This window comes from Mirounga leonina, unplaced genomic scaffold (genome assembly GCF_011800145.1).
Source record: "Mirounga leonina isolate KUSES-001 unplaced genomic scaffold, KU_Mleo_1.0 Mir_127, whole genome shotgun sequence".
In the NCBI taxonomy this organism is placed as follows: Eukaryota; Metazoa; Chordata; class Mammalia; order Carnivora; family Phocidae; genus Mirounga; species Mirounga leonina.
This window is the reverse complement of record NW_023270316.1, coordinates 33,034,646-33,053,364: the sequence shown is the minus strand read 5'-3', so window position 1 is coordinate 33,053,364 and position 18,719 is coordinate 33,034,646. Positions and strand designations below refer to the sequence as shown.

The 18,719-nt window shown below is 40.3% G+C and overlaps 1 protein-coding gene across 2 annotated transcripts in view; it reads right to left on the bottom strand.

Annotated features, from left to right (window-relative positions):
- Positions 1-18,719, bottom strand: part of KLF12 (Kruppel like factor 12) — a 430,517-nt gene that overhangs the window by 10,182 nt on the left and 401,616 nt on the right. For both annotated transcript variants that reach the window (XM_035003236.1, XM_035003237.1), the window contains exon 7: positions 17,271-17,428. In XM_035003236.1, coding sequence (XP_034859127.1) covers positions 17,271-17,428 — 158 coding nt within the window. The remainder of the gene's footprint in view (positions 1-17,270; positions 17,429-18,719) is intronic.

The window sequence follows — 18,719 nt, the reverse complement described above, 5'->3', positions numbered from 1 at the left end:
CTCTGCCTAGGTTGATTTGGCTCTAATGCTGAGACTCACAAAGAATTATAAAGGTCATTAGTTAACGTTTAGTTTCAAGACTCCTCCCCAAATGTGCATCACTTAGATGGTTTAAGGCTATTTTAGGACACGATGTTCATTTATCAGTCATTGGGAACAGGCACAAAATCCCATCGAAAGGTAAAAGCATTCCACCACTCCCCAAAATTAGCTGTGAAGTACACGTCCCTCATAAACATCTACTTTTTGCTTGTCTGTTGGAAAAGAATCCTAGATAGCTTAAGAGTGTAAAGTTTAAATACTCTTTTCAGTGATTTAATTAGGGTGAGCTCTGAGGAATCATCAAGTTGGTTTCAGTGTTGAAACTCATGGTGAAAAGCCGTCTGAAGAAGTATGTAATTTGACCGGGTCCTTCAGTCAAGGACAGTAAAATATGCAAAGGCTTTGCTGGGAAAAGATACACTAACCATTGTCCAAATGAACTCCCGGGGGGAGAGAGACAATGGTTGACCCAGGTGCGGTTTTTTTTTTTCCTGGCTCTCATTCAGAATGGATGCCCTGTCCCCATGCAACCCCACAAAAAGTGATCTCTCCTTCTGTTCATCCTATCCAAGAGTCAACAACAGGCTTCCTGGCCACACACAGTTTTGGTGAAAAGGGCCTAAGTCAGGAACGGGAGCTTTTTGCAGATTCCTATGCATAGAGCTGCAGGGTGAGTATTGTTAACCCCACTTTACAGATGAGAAAACTGAGGTTCAGTGTAGTAAAGTAACTTGCCCAGTGTCAGAAAAAAAGGTGTATTTGGCTCCAAATCCAGTGCTTTTCAATATGCTGCAGTGGAATGTATAATTCTTTTCCCATGTACACTTTGTCACATCCTCAAAGTTGGTTCTACTTTCTCAGGTACTCCCAAATCATTCATTTCTTACTTCTATTATATCATCTATCGTAATATGTCATAAGATTTTATTCAGTATCCTTGGAGCCTAGAATAAGTATCAAACAAATGCTTATACGAATCAGTGAAACACACACACACACACACACACACACGGAATCACTAAGCTCTATAACTGAGTATACAAGTGATGCCTACATGGGAGAACTAGCTTGAACAGGACCCAACAATTTTCGTCAACTCTGAAATAAATGCTATCTATATGGGTCCTTTCAGGATCAAGTGACCCTTTCAGAAGGGAGTGAATAGCACAGACCAGTTAAATCGAGAAATACTGATGCACTAACTGTGGGCCACAGAAAGCTCCAGGTTACTCTGAAAGGGCTCCTTTCAAGTAGAAGCCTACTGAGTGGATTAACCCAAAACCTCAACCTCTGACTCATTCTAGACGTCCTACAGAGATAAAAATCTTCATATGCAGGTGTCTACTGACCCAAGTTGAACAGAAATTTAAAGAAACAAAAATCAGCAAAACCCCTAACAATCTTTGTAAGATCATCTCCTACATAGTATATCAATGCAACTATTAACAGCTTTTATTTACATGTCCTCCCTATGTGTTTGTGAATTCACATCAGGAGCACGGGTTCTAACAAGCTGAGCTTGATATAAGTCATGTCTTCAAAAACACATCTGTCTTTGGGGCACTGAGCTCAGCTGGTAGACTCTTTGTCACCAACAGGCATCTCCTAGTCCTCTCTGCTGTCACTCTGGAACCAGCTACCAAGAGTGTAAGGCCTAGGAAGGAAAGAATAGTGGGTTTTCTTAGTTGAAGGATGGATGTGGAAGTGTCCTATGTGTATGCCTCCCTTAGCCATTCTAGATAGAGAGGAAGGGGACCCATAGCTGGGATGAGCCTGGAAAGTAAGTAAGTAGAGACAAGGAGTGGACGAGAGCCTCCAGTCTCTTCTCAGGAAGGATGGTAGAGTTCGAATGGCCCACCATGGGGACAGTTTATTGTCTCGGGTGCTCTCTGGATTTCCTTGTACACCCAGAGTAGGCACTTAATGTTCTCTAATTCCTGCCTCACAATTATAATAGTCTTACTTTTCCTTCCATTTTGGCTGTTTAATAACGGCATTTATGTCCTTTCCACTTGAAAATCTATAGCAGAGAGTGGCTCTTCCAGGCTAAATCCAGTCTGTGGCCTGTTTTTTGTGCAACCTTAGAAGCTTAGAGTGGTTTTACACTTGGTACATGGTTGGAAAAAAATCAAGAGGACTATTGCACGGCATGTGAAAATTACATGAATTCAAATTTTAGCGTCCATAAATACATTTTTGTTGGAACACGAGTCTCCATATTGTTTAAGGCTGTCATCCAGTGATGCAGAATTGAGCACTGTAACAGAGAACGTCTGGCCTGCAATGTCTACAAATTTACTATCTGGCCCTTTACAGAAAGTTTACTGACCCCTGCTGTAAGGGGTCACCTGAGCCTTCTGCAGGGTTCCTGATGATGTTAACTTATTGAATTGGGGATGGGTGGGTGAGGGAATATTTTGGCTATAGAATAACCACTTATTCTCCACTTAGGACCCCAACTAAAATCCTAACAGCCCACTCAGTAATAAACACACATGATATTTCATGTCAAATTCTTTAAATTGAGAGTTCTGGAGTGAGTGACTCTCTGAAAAGGCTCACTCAATCTGATCTGAGTTTTAAAAATATCTTTAGGATTGGGACTGTCTCTATATACTTTTATTAATGAGGCAATAGGGGCAAGGAATATTTTGCTTAAGTTTTTATGGATAGTAAAAAGAAAGTATACCTTTTTATAAGAAATTTTCAAGGAAAATTCACTTATCGCTCAGACAATTAAGTTTACTCTTATCTGGTAACCAAAAGAACAACGATTCTACACAGTGATGGAGGCTCCTCCCCAAGGCCTTTTAATACAGTCGTGTTACAAGGTCACTGTGAATCATGACGAGTTACTATTCTACTGAGTCTGGGAAGGAAGGCACAGGGAGGGGAGGATCAGAAAGTAGCTTAGCTGTATGGCATCGTTTCTAACATGGATATTTCCGGGTGTGGGGCACAGGGGAAGGAGGAACTGATGATACGGATTTCTGTGAGTCCTGTGGAGCAGGAAAACTTAGTGCAAAATTGGAGACGTATTCTGTGAGGTAGAATCCAGGGCAATAAGCAATCAGGAAAGACGAGGCTGGGTGAAATGAGTGAAGTGGGTCGAAAGGCACAGAAAAATGAAGTCATGGGGATATAATGGAACAGCAGGGTGACTATAGTTAGTAACACTGTACTATATATTTGAAAGTTGCTAAGAGAGTAGATCTTAATGAAAAGTTCTCATCACACACAAAAGATCATCTGTTGGGGTACCTGGGTGGCTCAGTCGTTAAGCGTCTGCCTTCGGCTCCGGTCGTGATCCCAGGGTCCTGGGATTGAGCCCTCCATCGGGCTCCCTGCTCCGCGGGAAGCCTGCTTCTCCCTCTCGCACTCCCCCTGCTTGTGTTCCCTCTCTCACTGTCTCCCTCTCTGTCAAATAAATAAAATCTTTAAAAAAAAAAATCATCTGTATCTGTGTTGACAGATGTTACCTACACTTACTGTAGGGATCATTTCACAACCTATACAAATATTGAATCATGTTGTACACCTGAAACTGATTAAATGTTCTATGTCGGTTATATCTTGATAAAAAAAAGATAGACAAGGAATAGGTCTCAAAACTACCAGAAGCAGACATGTCCCTACTCTTGAATAAAACCAATGAAAATAATAAATAAGCTTGTAAGTTATTAAGGGGCTAGGCGACAAATGAAGGCATATAATGAAGAATGCAAACCTTTTCCATTAGAGAGCGACGAGGGAGAAAGCATATCAGAAAAGAGTAAACTTAATTGTCTGAGTGATAAGTGAATTTTCCTCGAAAACGTCTTATAAAAAGGTATACTTTCTTCTTAATATCCATGAAAACTTAAGCATACTATTCCTTGCCCCTACTGCCTCATTAATAAAACTGGAGTTTGGGTATTCTCTCCCCACGCTTAAAAAAAAGAGGAAAAAAGAAAATGATTATCTTCAAATCTCTCTTCAAAATTAGAGGCTGAACTATTAGGGGTTGGGGGAGGAGATGGCTACCCTGACCAGACACGGAGCTGACCTCTGCCCTTCGCTCAAGAGAGACCGAGGGTTTGATTATACCTGCCCACTGCCTAGCATCTTATTTAAAAAAAAAAAAATCAATAAATGCTCCTTTTGGACTAATCAAGTTCTAGAAGTGGAGAGAAGAACAATTTTAGTGGCCACTGCACTGTATGAAACTATACATTGTATTTTATGCTTGTGCTTTAGAGCAATTTAAAGGATACAATCTTAGAAACAAATTAGGATAAAAGAAACTTTCTGATATGAGTAAAAACTTATTAAAATGATAAATACATTTGTAAGATGTATTGTAGTATGCATAAACGAGCCCTGAAAGGATATAACAGGCAGACAGAATCTTTCTTCTATCCTGTCTTCTTTCCTTTAAAATCTTCCTAGAAAATAAACTAAATTTAATGTTAAGAAGTCAGCGTGGTAGGTACAGAATGGTAAGTGTATTTTCCAAGACAACTTTCCTATGCAAAGAGTTGGCTTGGACTCCTCCTATGAGAGGAGTCAGGCACCTCCCAGTCTGTGCTTCTACTGCCCACAGCTGCCCGCATTGGGCTGAATGACGGTAACAGTAAACACGATTTCCAGTCATTTCTTCAGGAATTGTGAATTGTCCTTCAACGCATTTGAATTAGATTTCTGCAAATGTGTTATTCAAATCTGTTTTCCCTAGAAATAATCTGAAAATAAAAATAGCATGCTCACCTTTCCTTCCTTTTGTCTAATTCACAAGTACACTTAGAATCCCTGGTGGCAAAATCTCTGAAAGCGTAGTTAATGTTTTTCAAAGTAACGGGAAGTTTTGTCTCCACCATCGGATCATTTTTGATTTTTGTTTCTTCTACTAATCCCATGAAATAATGAAATGATAGAAAATGGTATCGTATATGTCTTTACCAATAAGTCTTAGTAGGTGATGTTTCTTGGCTAAATTGAGACATTAAGTTGCTAGTGTCTAAGAAAAACCGAAGGACAAAACCTGGGTAATTAATTGGTAGCTTAATCCCACGCCATACCTTGGGGAGCAGTTTGCTAACTTGTAGGTCTTCGGTTTTGAAGCGTGAAGTTCTCCATGTCCCATGACAAATCCAAGCCATTTCCACACTTTGTGTTTAAAAAAAAAAAAAAAGAATCTGGCCATTTTTGGGCACAATCTGTCCTCCTCTGTTCTTTAAAAAACCTGGACTACACTATGAGAGCCTCTGAAAAAGGAAAATGTTAACCAAAACTAATAGCAAGAGCTTCTTTTTTTTTAAGTGGAACAGTCCTATAAAGATGAAAAAGAGAGAGAGAGAAAAGGACAAACGAGGAGGTTTGTAAAGTTTTGTTCTGAAACACTTTTTAACTGCACTTTTGGGGTTCAAGTTAAATATAATTTTTTATGCATAATTGCCTCTGTGGGGGGTGTGTGTGTGTGTGTGTGTGTGTGTGTATGCACGGGCATTATTTAAACAGAAGTCTAATTAAGTGTCCTGAGAAAATGAAAACTCACGCCAGGGTTTTTTTCCCTTGCAACAGTCAACAAACTGATTTATTATGAGAACCCCTGTCTCTTTCAATCTTGGTTAAAGAAAAGGATTAAGAGTCACTAAATGCATTTCCATGACATTTACTCAGCAGAAGCATAATAAAGTCTAAAGAAAACACCAGGTATTGAATGGATTCCCAAAACCCACGAAACAAAAATAACTTTTTCAGGTACCTCCCATCTTACCATCTGAAATGCTGAAAGGTAAATGTGTACTGAGACAAAAGACAGGTGCCCTTTCATATTAAAATGACGTGTGAGCAATACGCAGAAGAGGAATGTGCCGTTTGAAAAAGTCTGGGTCAAACAAAACAGCCATGTTCTCACATCAGCTTCTCTCTAATATTTTCTCAAGCAACTGAAAAGGAACACCTTTTGCAACAGGAAGCACAGGCATTTTTTTCGGTTCAGAAGTGCATTTCTGAAATGTGTCCCTGTTTAACTTTTATAAAGTTATGGGGCCCCAGACGCTGACAAATGAGCTTCATTACACTCAAGGCTCAACATATTTGCTGTGACAATCTGTTTCACTTGAGGAATGGTATTTGCATATGGGGGGGGTGGACCAGAATCAAGATTCCTATCTTGTCTTCTGGTTTCTGTTCCATTAGTTCATAAAAGTTCACACTATTTTAGATCTGGGAGGAAATTAGGTACTTTCAAGACGAGGAAACAGAAACCTAGAGCTGAGATTACACAGCCCCTGACTTGTCCTCAGGGTAGACTGGGTTGCCTTCTCTCTTGGTGGTGTTAAGGTGGCATAAAATAGCACACAGGCTTTGAGATCAGGCAGAAAGCCTGGTCAAACACTGGCTCGGTCATCCACCTGCAATTAGATCTCAGGCTCAAGTGTTCAGCTTTCTGAAGCACCATTTCCCCATCTGTAAAATGGACACACTATTCCTACACTTGTGAAACTAAGAAGTTCACATGGCCCGTGCCTAAGAAATGACAGGTGCTCAATAAAAGAATATTTAATTTTATAGTTATGAAATTTAAGATTTTTCTGTTTTTTCTAAGAAATATAGTTTAAAAAAATAGATCCTGTTTGCTATTAAAAAAAAAAAAAGAATTAAGGGATTTCTGGTAATTGGATGTCAATCTTGATCTTGATTTTCCTAACATTTTAAGTATAAAACTACTGGATAGGCCAAAGAGAACAATGTAGTATTATATTATTTGTTGGATCCATTTGATCTTGTCATGTCAATCAAACACGTAATCAATATGTTAGTCTCTGCTCCCCTGAATTGTCTGGGCTGAATTAACTGTCTTCCTCATGATGTGTAAATGAGACCAAGTGGATTTGTTCTTTCTTCCCCATGCAATTCCATAATGGCTATCTTTGGTAAAAACAATATTTGCCAAAGCATATAGCACTTTTGTGCACTGCACTTCATTCTAAGAGCTTTATGGATATGAACTTTACCAATTCCCAATGAAGTAGTTGCAGTAACCAACCCCACCTTCACTTCAACCCCAGTTGGTATGCGGTCGAGGTGGGATATGAACCCTGGGAGTCGGACACGAGAGCTCTCAGTTGGAACCTCTCCTCTATATTGCCTCCTGACACTTCAAGTCACTGCTTTAATAAACCAGGCTATCTGGTTAGAGCTAGAGAAGTAGGCTGAAAATGTGAATTAGTACTTACAGGACAGACAATGTGTTAACAGAGAGACTAGCCCGTCTCATGTAGGAATCAAGTATAAGTGAACTAAAATATCCTATAATAAAAACATACTTCACTGAAAGCAAAAAGTTCAAGGTCTAAGGGTAATACTTTCTTTGGCTCTTCTGAGTTTCTATTTCCATGTCATGACAATATTTATTTTCCTATGTTTCTGGTTATATTTTCCTTTTCGTTTCTTTTGCAGAGCATTCTTCCTTTACCTGTCACATAAATGTTTACCAAGACTTTGACTTTGACTTCTCCTCACCTGCCTGTGTTCTCCTTGGCTCCCATGGCTTCCACCACAACTTGTAAGGAAAAGATTCCTAAGAACTGACACCTCCGTCTCTCTCCTAAGCATTAGAGAGAGATCTACCACGGAAGTGGCAGTCCAAAAGCCATCTCATCATGACCAAAACTGTACTCAGCATTTACCACCCGAATAAGACAGGTTTCTCCTTCTGTTTTGCTATCTGGAAAAAAAAGGCAATCCTACCTCCTCAGGTATCAAGCCATGAACTTCTCTAGTTGGGGAGATTTCTTGGACTCCTCACTGTTACTCTCTGCCTGCCCCAACCTGGGCTATTACACCTGCCAGTGCTGCCTTCCAAATATCTGTCCAGCTGTCCTCTCTAGTTTATCGCCCCAGTGGCAGGCGGCCTTTCTTTAGCTTCTTGCCACCTTCCACCGATACCAACTTCTAATGGTTCTGTTTCCCTGTCTCATGTGTTACCCCCTCCAATACCATCTGCACTACATTGGAGGAAAATTTTCTCAAAGACAATCTGATCATGTCGTTCCTTGGTACCCTGGACACACCTGTATTAAACTCTCATCACACCCTACTGTGATTGCTGGTTTTCCTGTCCGCCCGCCCCAGTCAGCAGTTCTGTACTGAGGATGGCTTGGAGCGTTCTTCATCACTGTATCCCCAGGGCCTACACAGCTCGGTGCTAATAAATGCTTGTTGGTTAAATGAATGACACTACTTAAATTCAAATACCTCACATTCTTTTAAAATATAACATGTAACAGTCAAGTTAAGAGTAATCTAGGGGTGCCTGGCTGGCTCAGACAGTGGAGCGTGCGATTCTTGATCTCAGAGGTTGGGGGTTCAAGCCCCACATTGGGTGTAGAGCTTACTTAAAAAAAAAAAAGAGGGGCTCCTGGGTAGCTCAGTCAGTTAAGCTTCCGACTCTTGGTTTCCGTGCGGGTCATGATCTCAGGGTTGTGAAATCGAGTCCTGCACTGGGCTCCATGCTCAGTGCAGAGACTGTTTGAGATTCTCTCTCTCTCTCTCCCTCTGCTCCTCCCCCTGTTTGTGTGTGCTCTAACATAAATTAAATCTTAAAAAAAAGAGTAATCTATTTTGTGAGGCAGTCTATTGCTAGCATTCTATCCATTCTACCATCTTTTCTATTCTAATGAATTAGAGTATGTATTTTTGGAAAGGAAAATAAATTTTGGAGGTTTTATTTACAACTAGTGCCACTTAAAGGTCTGGTCTGCAAACAAATATCTCATTTTAAACCTTTAAAATTAGTAACATGACATGTGATTGAGCCTTCTATTTTGCTGCTCAAATGAACATTAATTATTTTCATCTTTAAAACAACATATTTACTTCATAATTCTTTTTATTCTTAGTTATGAAGATTTTTATTGAATAATCTTAAGCATGATAAACGTTATTTTTTATATATTCTTTAGGGTTGGACATGTTTTCTGCAAAAATACAGCTCCTTATTATCTTTAACAATTTCACTAAGCCTACAAATTTCATATTAGCAGTAGCTAATTTTGCCATTCAGGACAGGATGACTAAAACTCATAGTCTAGTCATTCTTTGATAGAACTGAAAAAGTACAAGGGCTGGGGATATTATTACCCCACTCCTGCTTACAACACCATTTTGATTGGTATATGGATAAAATAAACCCAAAAGTAAAAGAAGGAAAACAGAGCATGGTCATAAGATACCTGGTGTTTTGAACTTTCCACTGTCATTAATGATTTGTGTGCTAACATAAAAAGAATTAGAAGCAAAACTCATTTAGTTATTTATTTAACGGAGGTAATAATTAGTAAGGCTGTTTTAAAAGCCATTACTTTTCTAAAGATATGAAAAAGATGAATTTACTTTTAAAACAAAGTAAATAAGGTAACACTTTTTTTTTTTTTTTTTTTTGAGAGAGAGAGAGAACCTGTGCACACGTGTAGTGGGGGGAGGGACAGAGGGAGAGAGAGAAAATCTTAAGCAGGTTCCATGCCCGGTGCAGAGCCCAGCTCGGGGCTCATCACACCCCTGAGATCATGACCTGAGCCAAAATCAAGAGTCGGACACTTAACTGACTGAACCACCCAGGCACGCCAAAATAAGCTTAACACTTTTAAACCCAAATCAAATCAAATATGTACTGCATTGGTACCTGCATTCAGATAATTGTAAACCTCAGGTTCAACATGTTTCTACACAGTAACTCTCTAGGTTAAAGTAACATCCCCATAAATGAAAACAAGGGCAACACTTTCACAGCACTTTGTTTTTCATCCAGATGATTCAGGTTCCTTTTTAGAAAAGGCACTTCAATGCTTGTTTGCGGGGGTAGGTGATGTCCGCCACCTGCAGGCAGGACCCATCAGCCCTTCTGGGCTTTCACGGCAACGTGTATCAAGCTCACTCATAGCTTTCCTATCATGCTGCACATGGTGGATATTTGTAGCCACGGCTGTCTCCCCCACCACATTTAGAACTCCTTGCTGTCTTCATCTGCACGGGGGACCCATTACTATGCAGAAAACCTCACACTGAACGAGCACTCAAGAGCTGCCTATTTAATTATTAATGCTTCTGGTCCTTGTTGTCTCACTGGCTTCCTAACAAAGTAAAATTTTAATAGACTCAGAAGAAAGACCAGTTCACATTAATGAAAAGCTTTAAAAATAGACCATTTAAAGTCCCTTGTTATCTTATTACTTCAAAAGTACCTGAATGACCGTCACTGAACAGGTAGAGACTGCTGGCTAGCCACGCAGAGGAACGTGGCTCGAGTGGAGAGGAGGTGGGCAGGTTCTTAGCAAACTTGTCTGAGACTGGGTGTAGGGACAACGGGACAGGTTCTAGAGAGACTGGAGTTTGAATCCCAGCTCCATTGCTTGTTCACTGCATGAAAATGGGTAAGTGCTCTAAATTTACAGATGCGATTAAAATATGTCAAGCGCTAGAAGAGCTGAGCACCGTGCCCGGGATCTGGCAGGTCCTCAGGAAATGTCAGCTCTCTCCCATCTGTGGTCTCCATGTCTGTTCACAGCATTTCTTACTCCTAAACCACATGTACCAACATCTGCAAAGTCTTCCTCTTCCTTACCCTCATGTCCAATCAGATGGAGGGCCCAATGTTTCCCATACAGCTCCCTTTGTGTTGGGACACAGAAATCCCCAAGTGCTCTAGGGTCATAGAGAGTTCTACCTGCCTGGGGAAGGAGGGTAGTCAGACAGCCTAACAGAACAGGAAACATAGAAACAGTCTGAAAAATCAAGAGAGTTTCTAAAAAAGTAGGAAGAAAGGAGGCCCCTAGGCAGGCCATTTCAGGTCGGCGGGCGGGGGGGAATGTACGATTGAGCTCCATAGAGTTGAGCACATTTGGAGATTCATGCATTTATATGGCTGAGGAAAGAGGGCAATTGGAATAGGGTCAGCAAAGGAGGTTTAACAGATGAACAGGAGTCAGATGAGAAGAGCCTTGTGCCCAGAGTAGGAAGGTGTCCCCAAATTCCCTGGCCATAATAGAAAGCTCCCACTGTGTTGTTTTGTCCTTTTGCTTCTACCTTTATTATAGGGCTTTGCACACTTGGCCTTTGTTAGGACTATTCATATGAATCTTATCTAGCATACTTATGGACCCGTTCACTGAAGATGGGGGCTTTGCCTCTTTCTTTCTGCCTTCTTCAAGAAAAAATCCGTAATGCCTTAGACGTGGAAAATGCTCAATAAGTATGTGTCTTGTTAAATCTGTCTACACATGAGTTTTTTCAAATGGAAAACTATGTTTTACTAAGTATTTTAAATATATTCCTTTTAAGATTATTTATATCATCATTTTACCAAAATGATGACAAAGAGGACTTATTAAACAACAGTTAGCTTTCACTTAACTTTTTCTGAATTCTAAAAATGTGAAATTAGTAGGGTCTGAAGTACAGAGATGACATGATTATAGATGCTTGTGATGCGTATATATACTAAGGGGTGCACACTTTTTTGCCTTGAACCTACTGGTCACAATAACAACATATACCTGTACAAATATTCATACACACACAATTTCAATTCAACACTGAGTCCCTGAGATGGGTGAGTCACTGTATTTACTGGAAATATAAAACCGATGCCCCCTGCGGTAATTACACAACAGTGTGCTGTGTTTATGTTCAAAAATAAAAATGAAACAGAAAACCTGAGATTCACAGAGTGAATTAGCTTGTCTAAGTCTGCCAACCAGCTAGGGACCAAGGGCAGATTCAAACTCTTGTCTGCTGACTTCAATGTAGATCTATTTCTATTACAGTTTTCTATTTCTCAGCAAGTATCAGTATGCTCATACTTACGAGCGGTTTGGCCAAGACTTACCAACAACTTGTTGGGAGAGGATTTTTACCTGAAAAATGCCGGTTTGCTCTTAAGTGATTAATTATCTTGGCATCGCTAAGCCCTGTATTTTATCTAACAACAGATCTAGACAGCGGGCCTGACACAGAGCTTTATACAAGTGAGTGATTTAATGAATGAAGACAGATGTGGAAGTATGAGCAGCACCCGACCACCTGATCGAGCAAGTACAAGCGAAGAAAGGCCACGAACATGCACAGATGTCACAGAGCTCGTGAATTTCTTTGTAGGAATATCATCAAACCATTCCAGAATCTCACCCAGTTAAACAAGGTGTCAAATTAGCAGCAAGAAATGTAGGAATAGCAGCGACAAGCGATAAGGCAAGTAAAAAAGTGAAAAGGCACGGAATCTGCAAGCATTTCGGATGGATGTGTGTGTCTGAACATGCGTGTGTGTGCGCGTGCGGGCACACGTGTGTGTTCCACAAATGCACCATCGTTATCGGATATTAATTACAAAGGTATCATTCCTCCAGGGAAGAGCTAAATCATACATCATTCCCTCCATTTGCAAAAGGTAGGGAAGGACACATTTTAGAGACTTAAATCACAGTTGGTTAATAATTTTAAAGCATCCATATGAGTTAACTTCTTTGATGTATAAAATTCAGGGAGGACTTACTTTTGAGAAAGCCAGATTGATAAGAAATGGGATTGCTTTACAGGTACTAATTTTTAAAATGTAGGCATACAGTTTTCATATGAATGAAAATGAGTATCAGACAACACTGGCTAAACGAGCCTCACAGATTTTTTAGAGAGTAGGCTAGCAAGTTGGAATATAAAATACTCCCAGTCATTAGAAACTGAGTATTTTTATTTGTTAAAATTACTCTTTTAAAAATCTGGTTTTAAATTTATCTTTATGTTGTCTTTTCTGTGTTCATGATTATGGCAGTATTTCGCAGGACATTGATGATCGTTCTGTCATGTCCCACGCACCACCAGAGGGTTCTCGTTGACTTTCAGACCCTCTAAGACGAGACCCAACATCTGGTTGTAGTGCACCATCTAGTGGCCACAGGGATCACTGATGCCTGAATGTTGCTTGCTTGCTCTTCTCCATTTTAGAAATACTGTGACTTATCTTTTTAGAAAATAAGAGAACTGTAAACAGCACTACCAGATTCACAAGACTATGTCCTTCTAAAATTTATGTTTAAGTCATTAATAAGCAACACAATTCTTAAAATGAAATGAGGGAACCTCAGACTACATGCTAGTCATGTGTAACAAAGGTTTAAATGGCCATTAATTTAATTATACTGCATATTCATTTAAATACACGGTACACTGCTCCATGCAGAGGAGACACAATTTATACCAGTGAACAGGAACAATGTACCTGCTAACAACCACGTGTGCAGGGTTGCTGAGATATATTTTTTTTCTTCCTTTCTACCACAGGCAAGTGTTAGTAAAGGCAGTTAAAATCGTTTGGCCAAGTCTTTATGTTATTATCTAAACTGCACGGTCATGACAATACACTTATATCATTTTCAAATTTAAAAAGGCACTCTTTAGCATTTCTCTTTACTCTAAGTTGCTAATATCTAGAGAACGTTCCTCTTTTGCACTTCTCCAAACGTGTTTAATTTACTGTGCAGGTTCTAAATAGATGACTGATCATGTACTAATAAAGCACAAAAGATCAAGTGTTCAAGGTAAAATTAACGTGACTTTATCATGGGGAATTTCTTATTGCTACTTGCTCACCTCCCATGGCGTGAGTACTCCTCATAAGTCATCTGTTATAATCCCAAGCTCTACATTCATTGTTACTGGTCACACACAAATAACTTACTCAAAATGCCTGAAGCAAAGGTATGGCTAAGATACTTACTAAAAGCAAAGCAAGCCAACCTGAATCCCTCTACAACTAGTGTTGATTTCATTTTGAACACAAAATTGAGAAATCTTGCATAGGATTATAAATCAGAAACACGTAAGGGCTCACTTTGAAACAAATTTCATTCTTTCTTTTTAAAAGGACTATTACTTGATAATTTAGGAGGCTATGTCTTACAGAGTAAATATCCCTCTGCTAAGTGGATGAATGGATTTGGCATGTCTTGGTCTGGAGTAGGAATTTCACAAGGAATTTGTTGATGTAGCTGTGAGATCAAGAAAGAGGGACTGGAGGTAGGACAGTTAGGTAGATTTTTAGTTACTGGTTAATGAATTAAGACCCACTTGAATGGAAGTCTCTGGGATCACATCTCAGAGCTTTTTCCTTAAGCCTGTCTTACTTAATACCTGGCAAAAATGGAGAAGCTGAAGGAGAGAGCTAAAATACTAAAAGCAAGGTGGGCGGGGAGAGGTTTCAAAGTCATTTCAACTTATTAGAAGAACAGGTCCAAGTCAATAAAATGGATGTAGAATAATTATTTCCCAGACTTGAAAGGGCATTCGCAGCCCTCAGAATTCCGATTCTGTCCTGCATGTCCCCCACGAGATCATCCGGCCTGCAGTGAAACATGTCCAATGAGAGGAAACGCACTACTCCTGAGGGAGCCGTCCCTGGACGGACAGGTCCAACTACCAACACAACATTGCATGTTGGGGTTTAAAAGGAATCAGTTCTAGGTACAAGGGATGGACTAGATGTAGATCTCAGCTATCTTTGATTTAGAGGACTTAACAGAGTCAACTGCTAAAGGACTTAATACCATTTTCACATTTTAAGAGATGCCCACTAACAAGACCTCTTCCTTCAATTTGTGGTGTGAAAACTTGAGAAGACAGAGTGACATGTTGGAATATATCTAGAAAAACATGGCTAAGAGAACTGAGGGTATGTGATTTGGAGAAATGAAGATGCCAGTTGTTAATGATCGGGTTGTGAGGGGCACCGGGGCCAGGGAGTGAACATAAGAGCTTTGGTTGCATGGATCGTTGGAGCTATTCCATTCAACCAGAAGGTACTGGGAACCAAACAATGCCATACGAGGCAATTCAGTACTGACGAGATGAGGACTCTGCCCTCAGAAACTTCACCCAGCTTGTGTTGCAGAAGAACAAGCTCACTGCCGTGGGAACAATACTTGACCAGGAGCCACCGTTGCACAAAGGGCATAATGACACCTGCAGCCACGGGTGTTGCGAGGATCAAATAAAACCGAAGATGTGTACGTGTGCAGGAAACTGCATCGTCGTGACTTGTTCTTTGTGAGGGATGACACCCAAGGGATTCCTGAAGTTAGCAAACAAAGTAGACTCTGTGGCATGTAAGGTCCGTGCGGACCCTATGAGTCTATGATTTCATCTTATTAGTAACCCAAGCTAATTAATTCTGCTTCAACATTCAAAGTTCATATTGCTTTGAGTTATAACGCATATATCACGTCTGCCCTACTTTCACAGTATATGTTAACTAACCTATAAGATCCAATCCCTTAATGCCATGGGGTTAGATCCTTTACTAGTTCCTAATTAAACCTTTTCCTCTCATCCACTGTTCATCACTGGGATAAATGGAATAAAGGTGTCTCTGTGCCAATGAGGCCAATATGTATTTCAGAAAGTTCAAGGAATAACTCAAAATACATGATGATTTACCGAAGAAAGCGTCCTCTTTTTTTTTTTTTAAACAGAAATGCTCCCGCTAAAATTGAGTAATATGACCTGATCGTACTTACGACTGTGATCTGTGTTCATTATCTACTGACAGGATGGAACATGCTTCTTTGACTCTCATGTTTTTATACTCATTCTTTGCCTAAGTGGTAAAGAAATTGATTTAAAAATAGTGCCGAAGAGATAGATGAAAACCTCTGCTGGGGAAGCTCAGAATCAATGGAGAGGCAAGAATCTGGAATTAAGTAGAAAAAGGAAAAGGACTGGGAGCAGGGATGAAAGATGAAGAGGCAGTTTGTAAAACGTGTTGACTTATTAGAAGTATTCGAAGTCTGTTATATGTTAGATGAGCAAAAGTAAACTCCAGGTTCTGCAGTGTTTTTTGACTCCAGACCAGCTTCCCGCACCAGAACCTCATCACAGACACGCACAAATGATGCCCCGTCTTAATGTGTGGAGTCACGGCACCGTCTCTGCAAAGCAGCTGCAAACCTTCTACTAACACGCCTAAGTAGATGGCAATGAAGGCTGGCGTACATGATTTTGCTACCTTGGCCAGGAAATGGTGTTCACAGTGTGGTTATTTTAAGATATTTGAGATGGCAGTACAATTCACATAGCCCAACGGGAGTCTGTTACACTTGAAGTTTCCAGGGAGAGGTAGGGGTTGACATCGGATTCCTGTCAAGGACAGTCACTGGACTCAGCCTGCTGAACCTGTGGCACATCGCTACCAGGAATGACCAGAATGTGTACGAATGAATTTGCCTCTTCTACCTGCTTCCTTGAGCTTCACACACTCCAGTCGCTTTTCCTAGAAAAGGTAGTGTAATTGTGGGGCCCTCTTCCCACCTTCAGTCTCTTCCCAGAGCCTCCCACTGGTGGCTCCCAACAGGACCCAGAAGCCAAGGAAGCCGGGGATGCCGGCTAAGGAACACCACAAGGCATAGGATGGAAGGAGTGGGTAGGGGGCTAAGTAAAGAGTCACTAGGTTATTTCCTGGGTGGCTGGCTGGATGGATGAGTGGGTAGATGAGTACATGGATGGGTATATGGATGGACAGAGGGGTGGATGGATGGGTTGGGGTAGTCTGGATGGTGACAGAGTGAGTAAATCATGTGTGATCTCCATTTCTTTCTCTGTAAACTGAATATTAAAAATCCTCTCTCTCTCTATAAAATGCCAGTGAAAATCAAATGGAATCATATGAAAATATTTTTTTACACTCCTTACAGTGCTATATATATGTCAGTTTTATTTATTTATTTTTTTTCGTTTATTTGTTTGGTTGTTTGGGGGAAGAGACCGAGGGGGAAAAACAGGATTTGAGTGGTGCTTAAAATGCTAACTTTAAGAGGATAAAATAATTTTGTTCAGCTTGTTCTTCAGTGTGCTTTGTGGACATTTTAGAATCTGAGAAACCAGACAATGGTTAAGTGGCAACACTGATTATAAAAAAGGCTGGATCACTGTGTCCCACCATCGTAAGTGTCCTTAAGACCTAGAAGACGTACTTCATTGGTTGCTAAGGTTCACTAAGACTTAAGCCTTTTCCAGCTGAGAGAGGGGCATGCATTCCCCTCAGACAGACAGGGAGTAAACTTCAGATGGCTGTATAATGAGCAAGTATAAAACACCATTCCAGTGCACTCAGGACCCCGGAGTTAAGCAGTGGCCCCTTTGGGACCTTCACTGAACCTCCCCCCTCCCCACCCCAAGTGAGAAGCCCTGGGACACTGTACCTGTATGTGTCCTTCGGTGAGCCTTCAGGTGAGAACTTTTTGTGTATACTTTGTTGCATCCCTCAAAATCACATCTGTGGATACGCCGTTTTCTGGAGTCTGGGGATTCAGACCGTCTCTGGCGCCTTGTGCTCTCAATACTAAATGGTGAAATTGAGCTGGAAAAAAAAAAAGTGGAGTTAAACAGTGAGCATCACAGCGCTCTGTTTTGGTTCTAGGGCCACGAGACCTCAGACTCAGAGGCTGTCGCTTCCTAGAGACTCAAGGCCCCATGGCCACATTTCCCACCATCACTTTCCCGGACACACTTTATTTCTTAATCTCGAAGGCAGGCAGCTTGGCCTCTTTGTGGTAAAACACTCCCCCAGAGAGAAAGACATGCTTAAAACAACAAGACAGAAACAAAAACTAAATAAAATCAGTGGAAGGTGAGTAGATCCTCCTCATCGAAAGAAATAATCTGGAACCCTTCTGAATGACACAGAGATTATTTTTGGAAGCTCTGCTAGAGACAGACAAAATGAATGCATTTAATAAGTAACACGGGGGTCTGAACTGCACGTGACAGCATATAAAATCGAGTAAAATCACAAGGCATATTTCAAAACAAGTGAGGTCAGGCTGAAAGAAATGATATCAGTACATCAATAACATGACTCATGACAAGCTATTTCTGTTCGGTAAAATGCACCTGACATTTAACTTTTCCAGTTGGTGGGTTTTCATGGTGAGAAATCAAGTACATTGTATTTAAAGATTAGCTGTACCACCATTATGAGAAAAAGTTTTAACTATGAAATTTGGCCCTGACTTGCTCGTTGTTTAATCCCAATGCCACAGTAGAAAAACAGGATTAGTTTGTAACGTCAGGTAATTGATTAACGTGTACTTCTTCAAACCTTAATCTCTTTTGATTGAGGTAGAAATGAAGAACATGACTAATCGTTTTCAGTTACCCATGAAGTTCTTTACTATTATAACAAATACAACGCAAAAGGAATCATCCATATTTCTACTGTAAAGAATTTACCACTGTTTATATGGACATATTTTCTTCCAGCTTCTTCATGTTTTGATTCTTTTCAAAAATATTTTTTATTAGTAAATTACCTCTTTTTGTTAAAAAAACTGAATGACTCTGAGCAAGAGTTCTTTGAAGAAAGTGGCATTTAAGCTTCACTTAAGCAGATTACAGGTAAAGGTAAAACCCCGCCCTTGTCTTCCTTCCTCTTCCTCCCAGGGAAAACCTGTCGTCGGCTTTCTTTAAATTCTTCCAATTCTTTCAAATTATCCTTACCTACACATACCCACAGTCATAGAAACTCATAATACTGTTTTGTTCTTTAAGAGACATATAAATATCATCATATCGTTCACATCATTTTGCAAATTGCTCTACACTTGCCTTTTGCTTACTCAACATTAAGCATGTGAGATTATCCGTGTTGA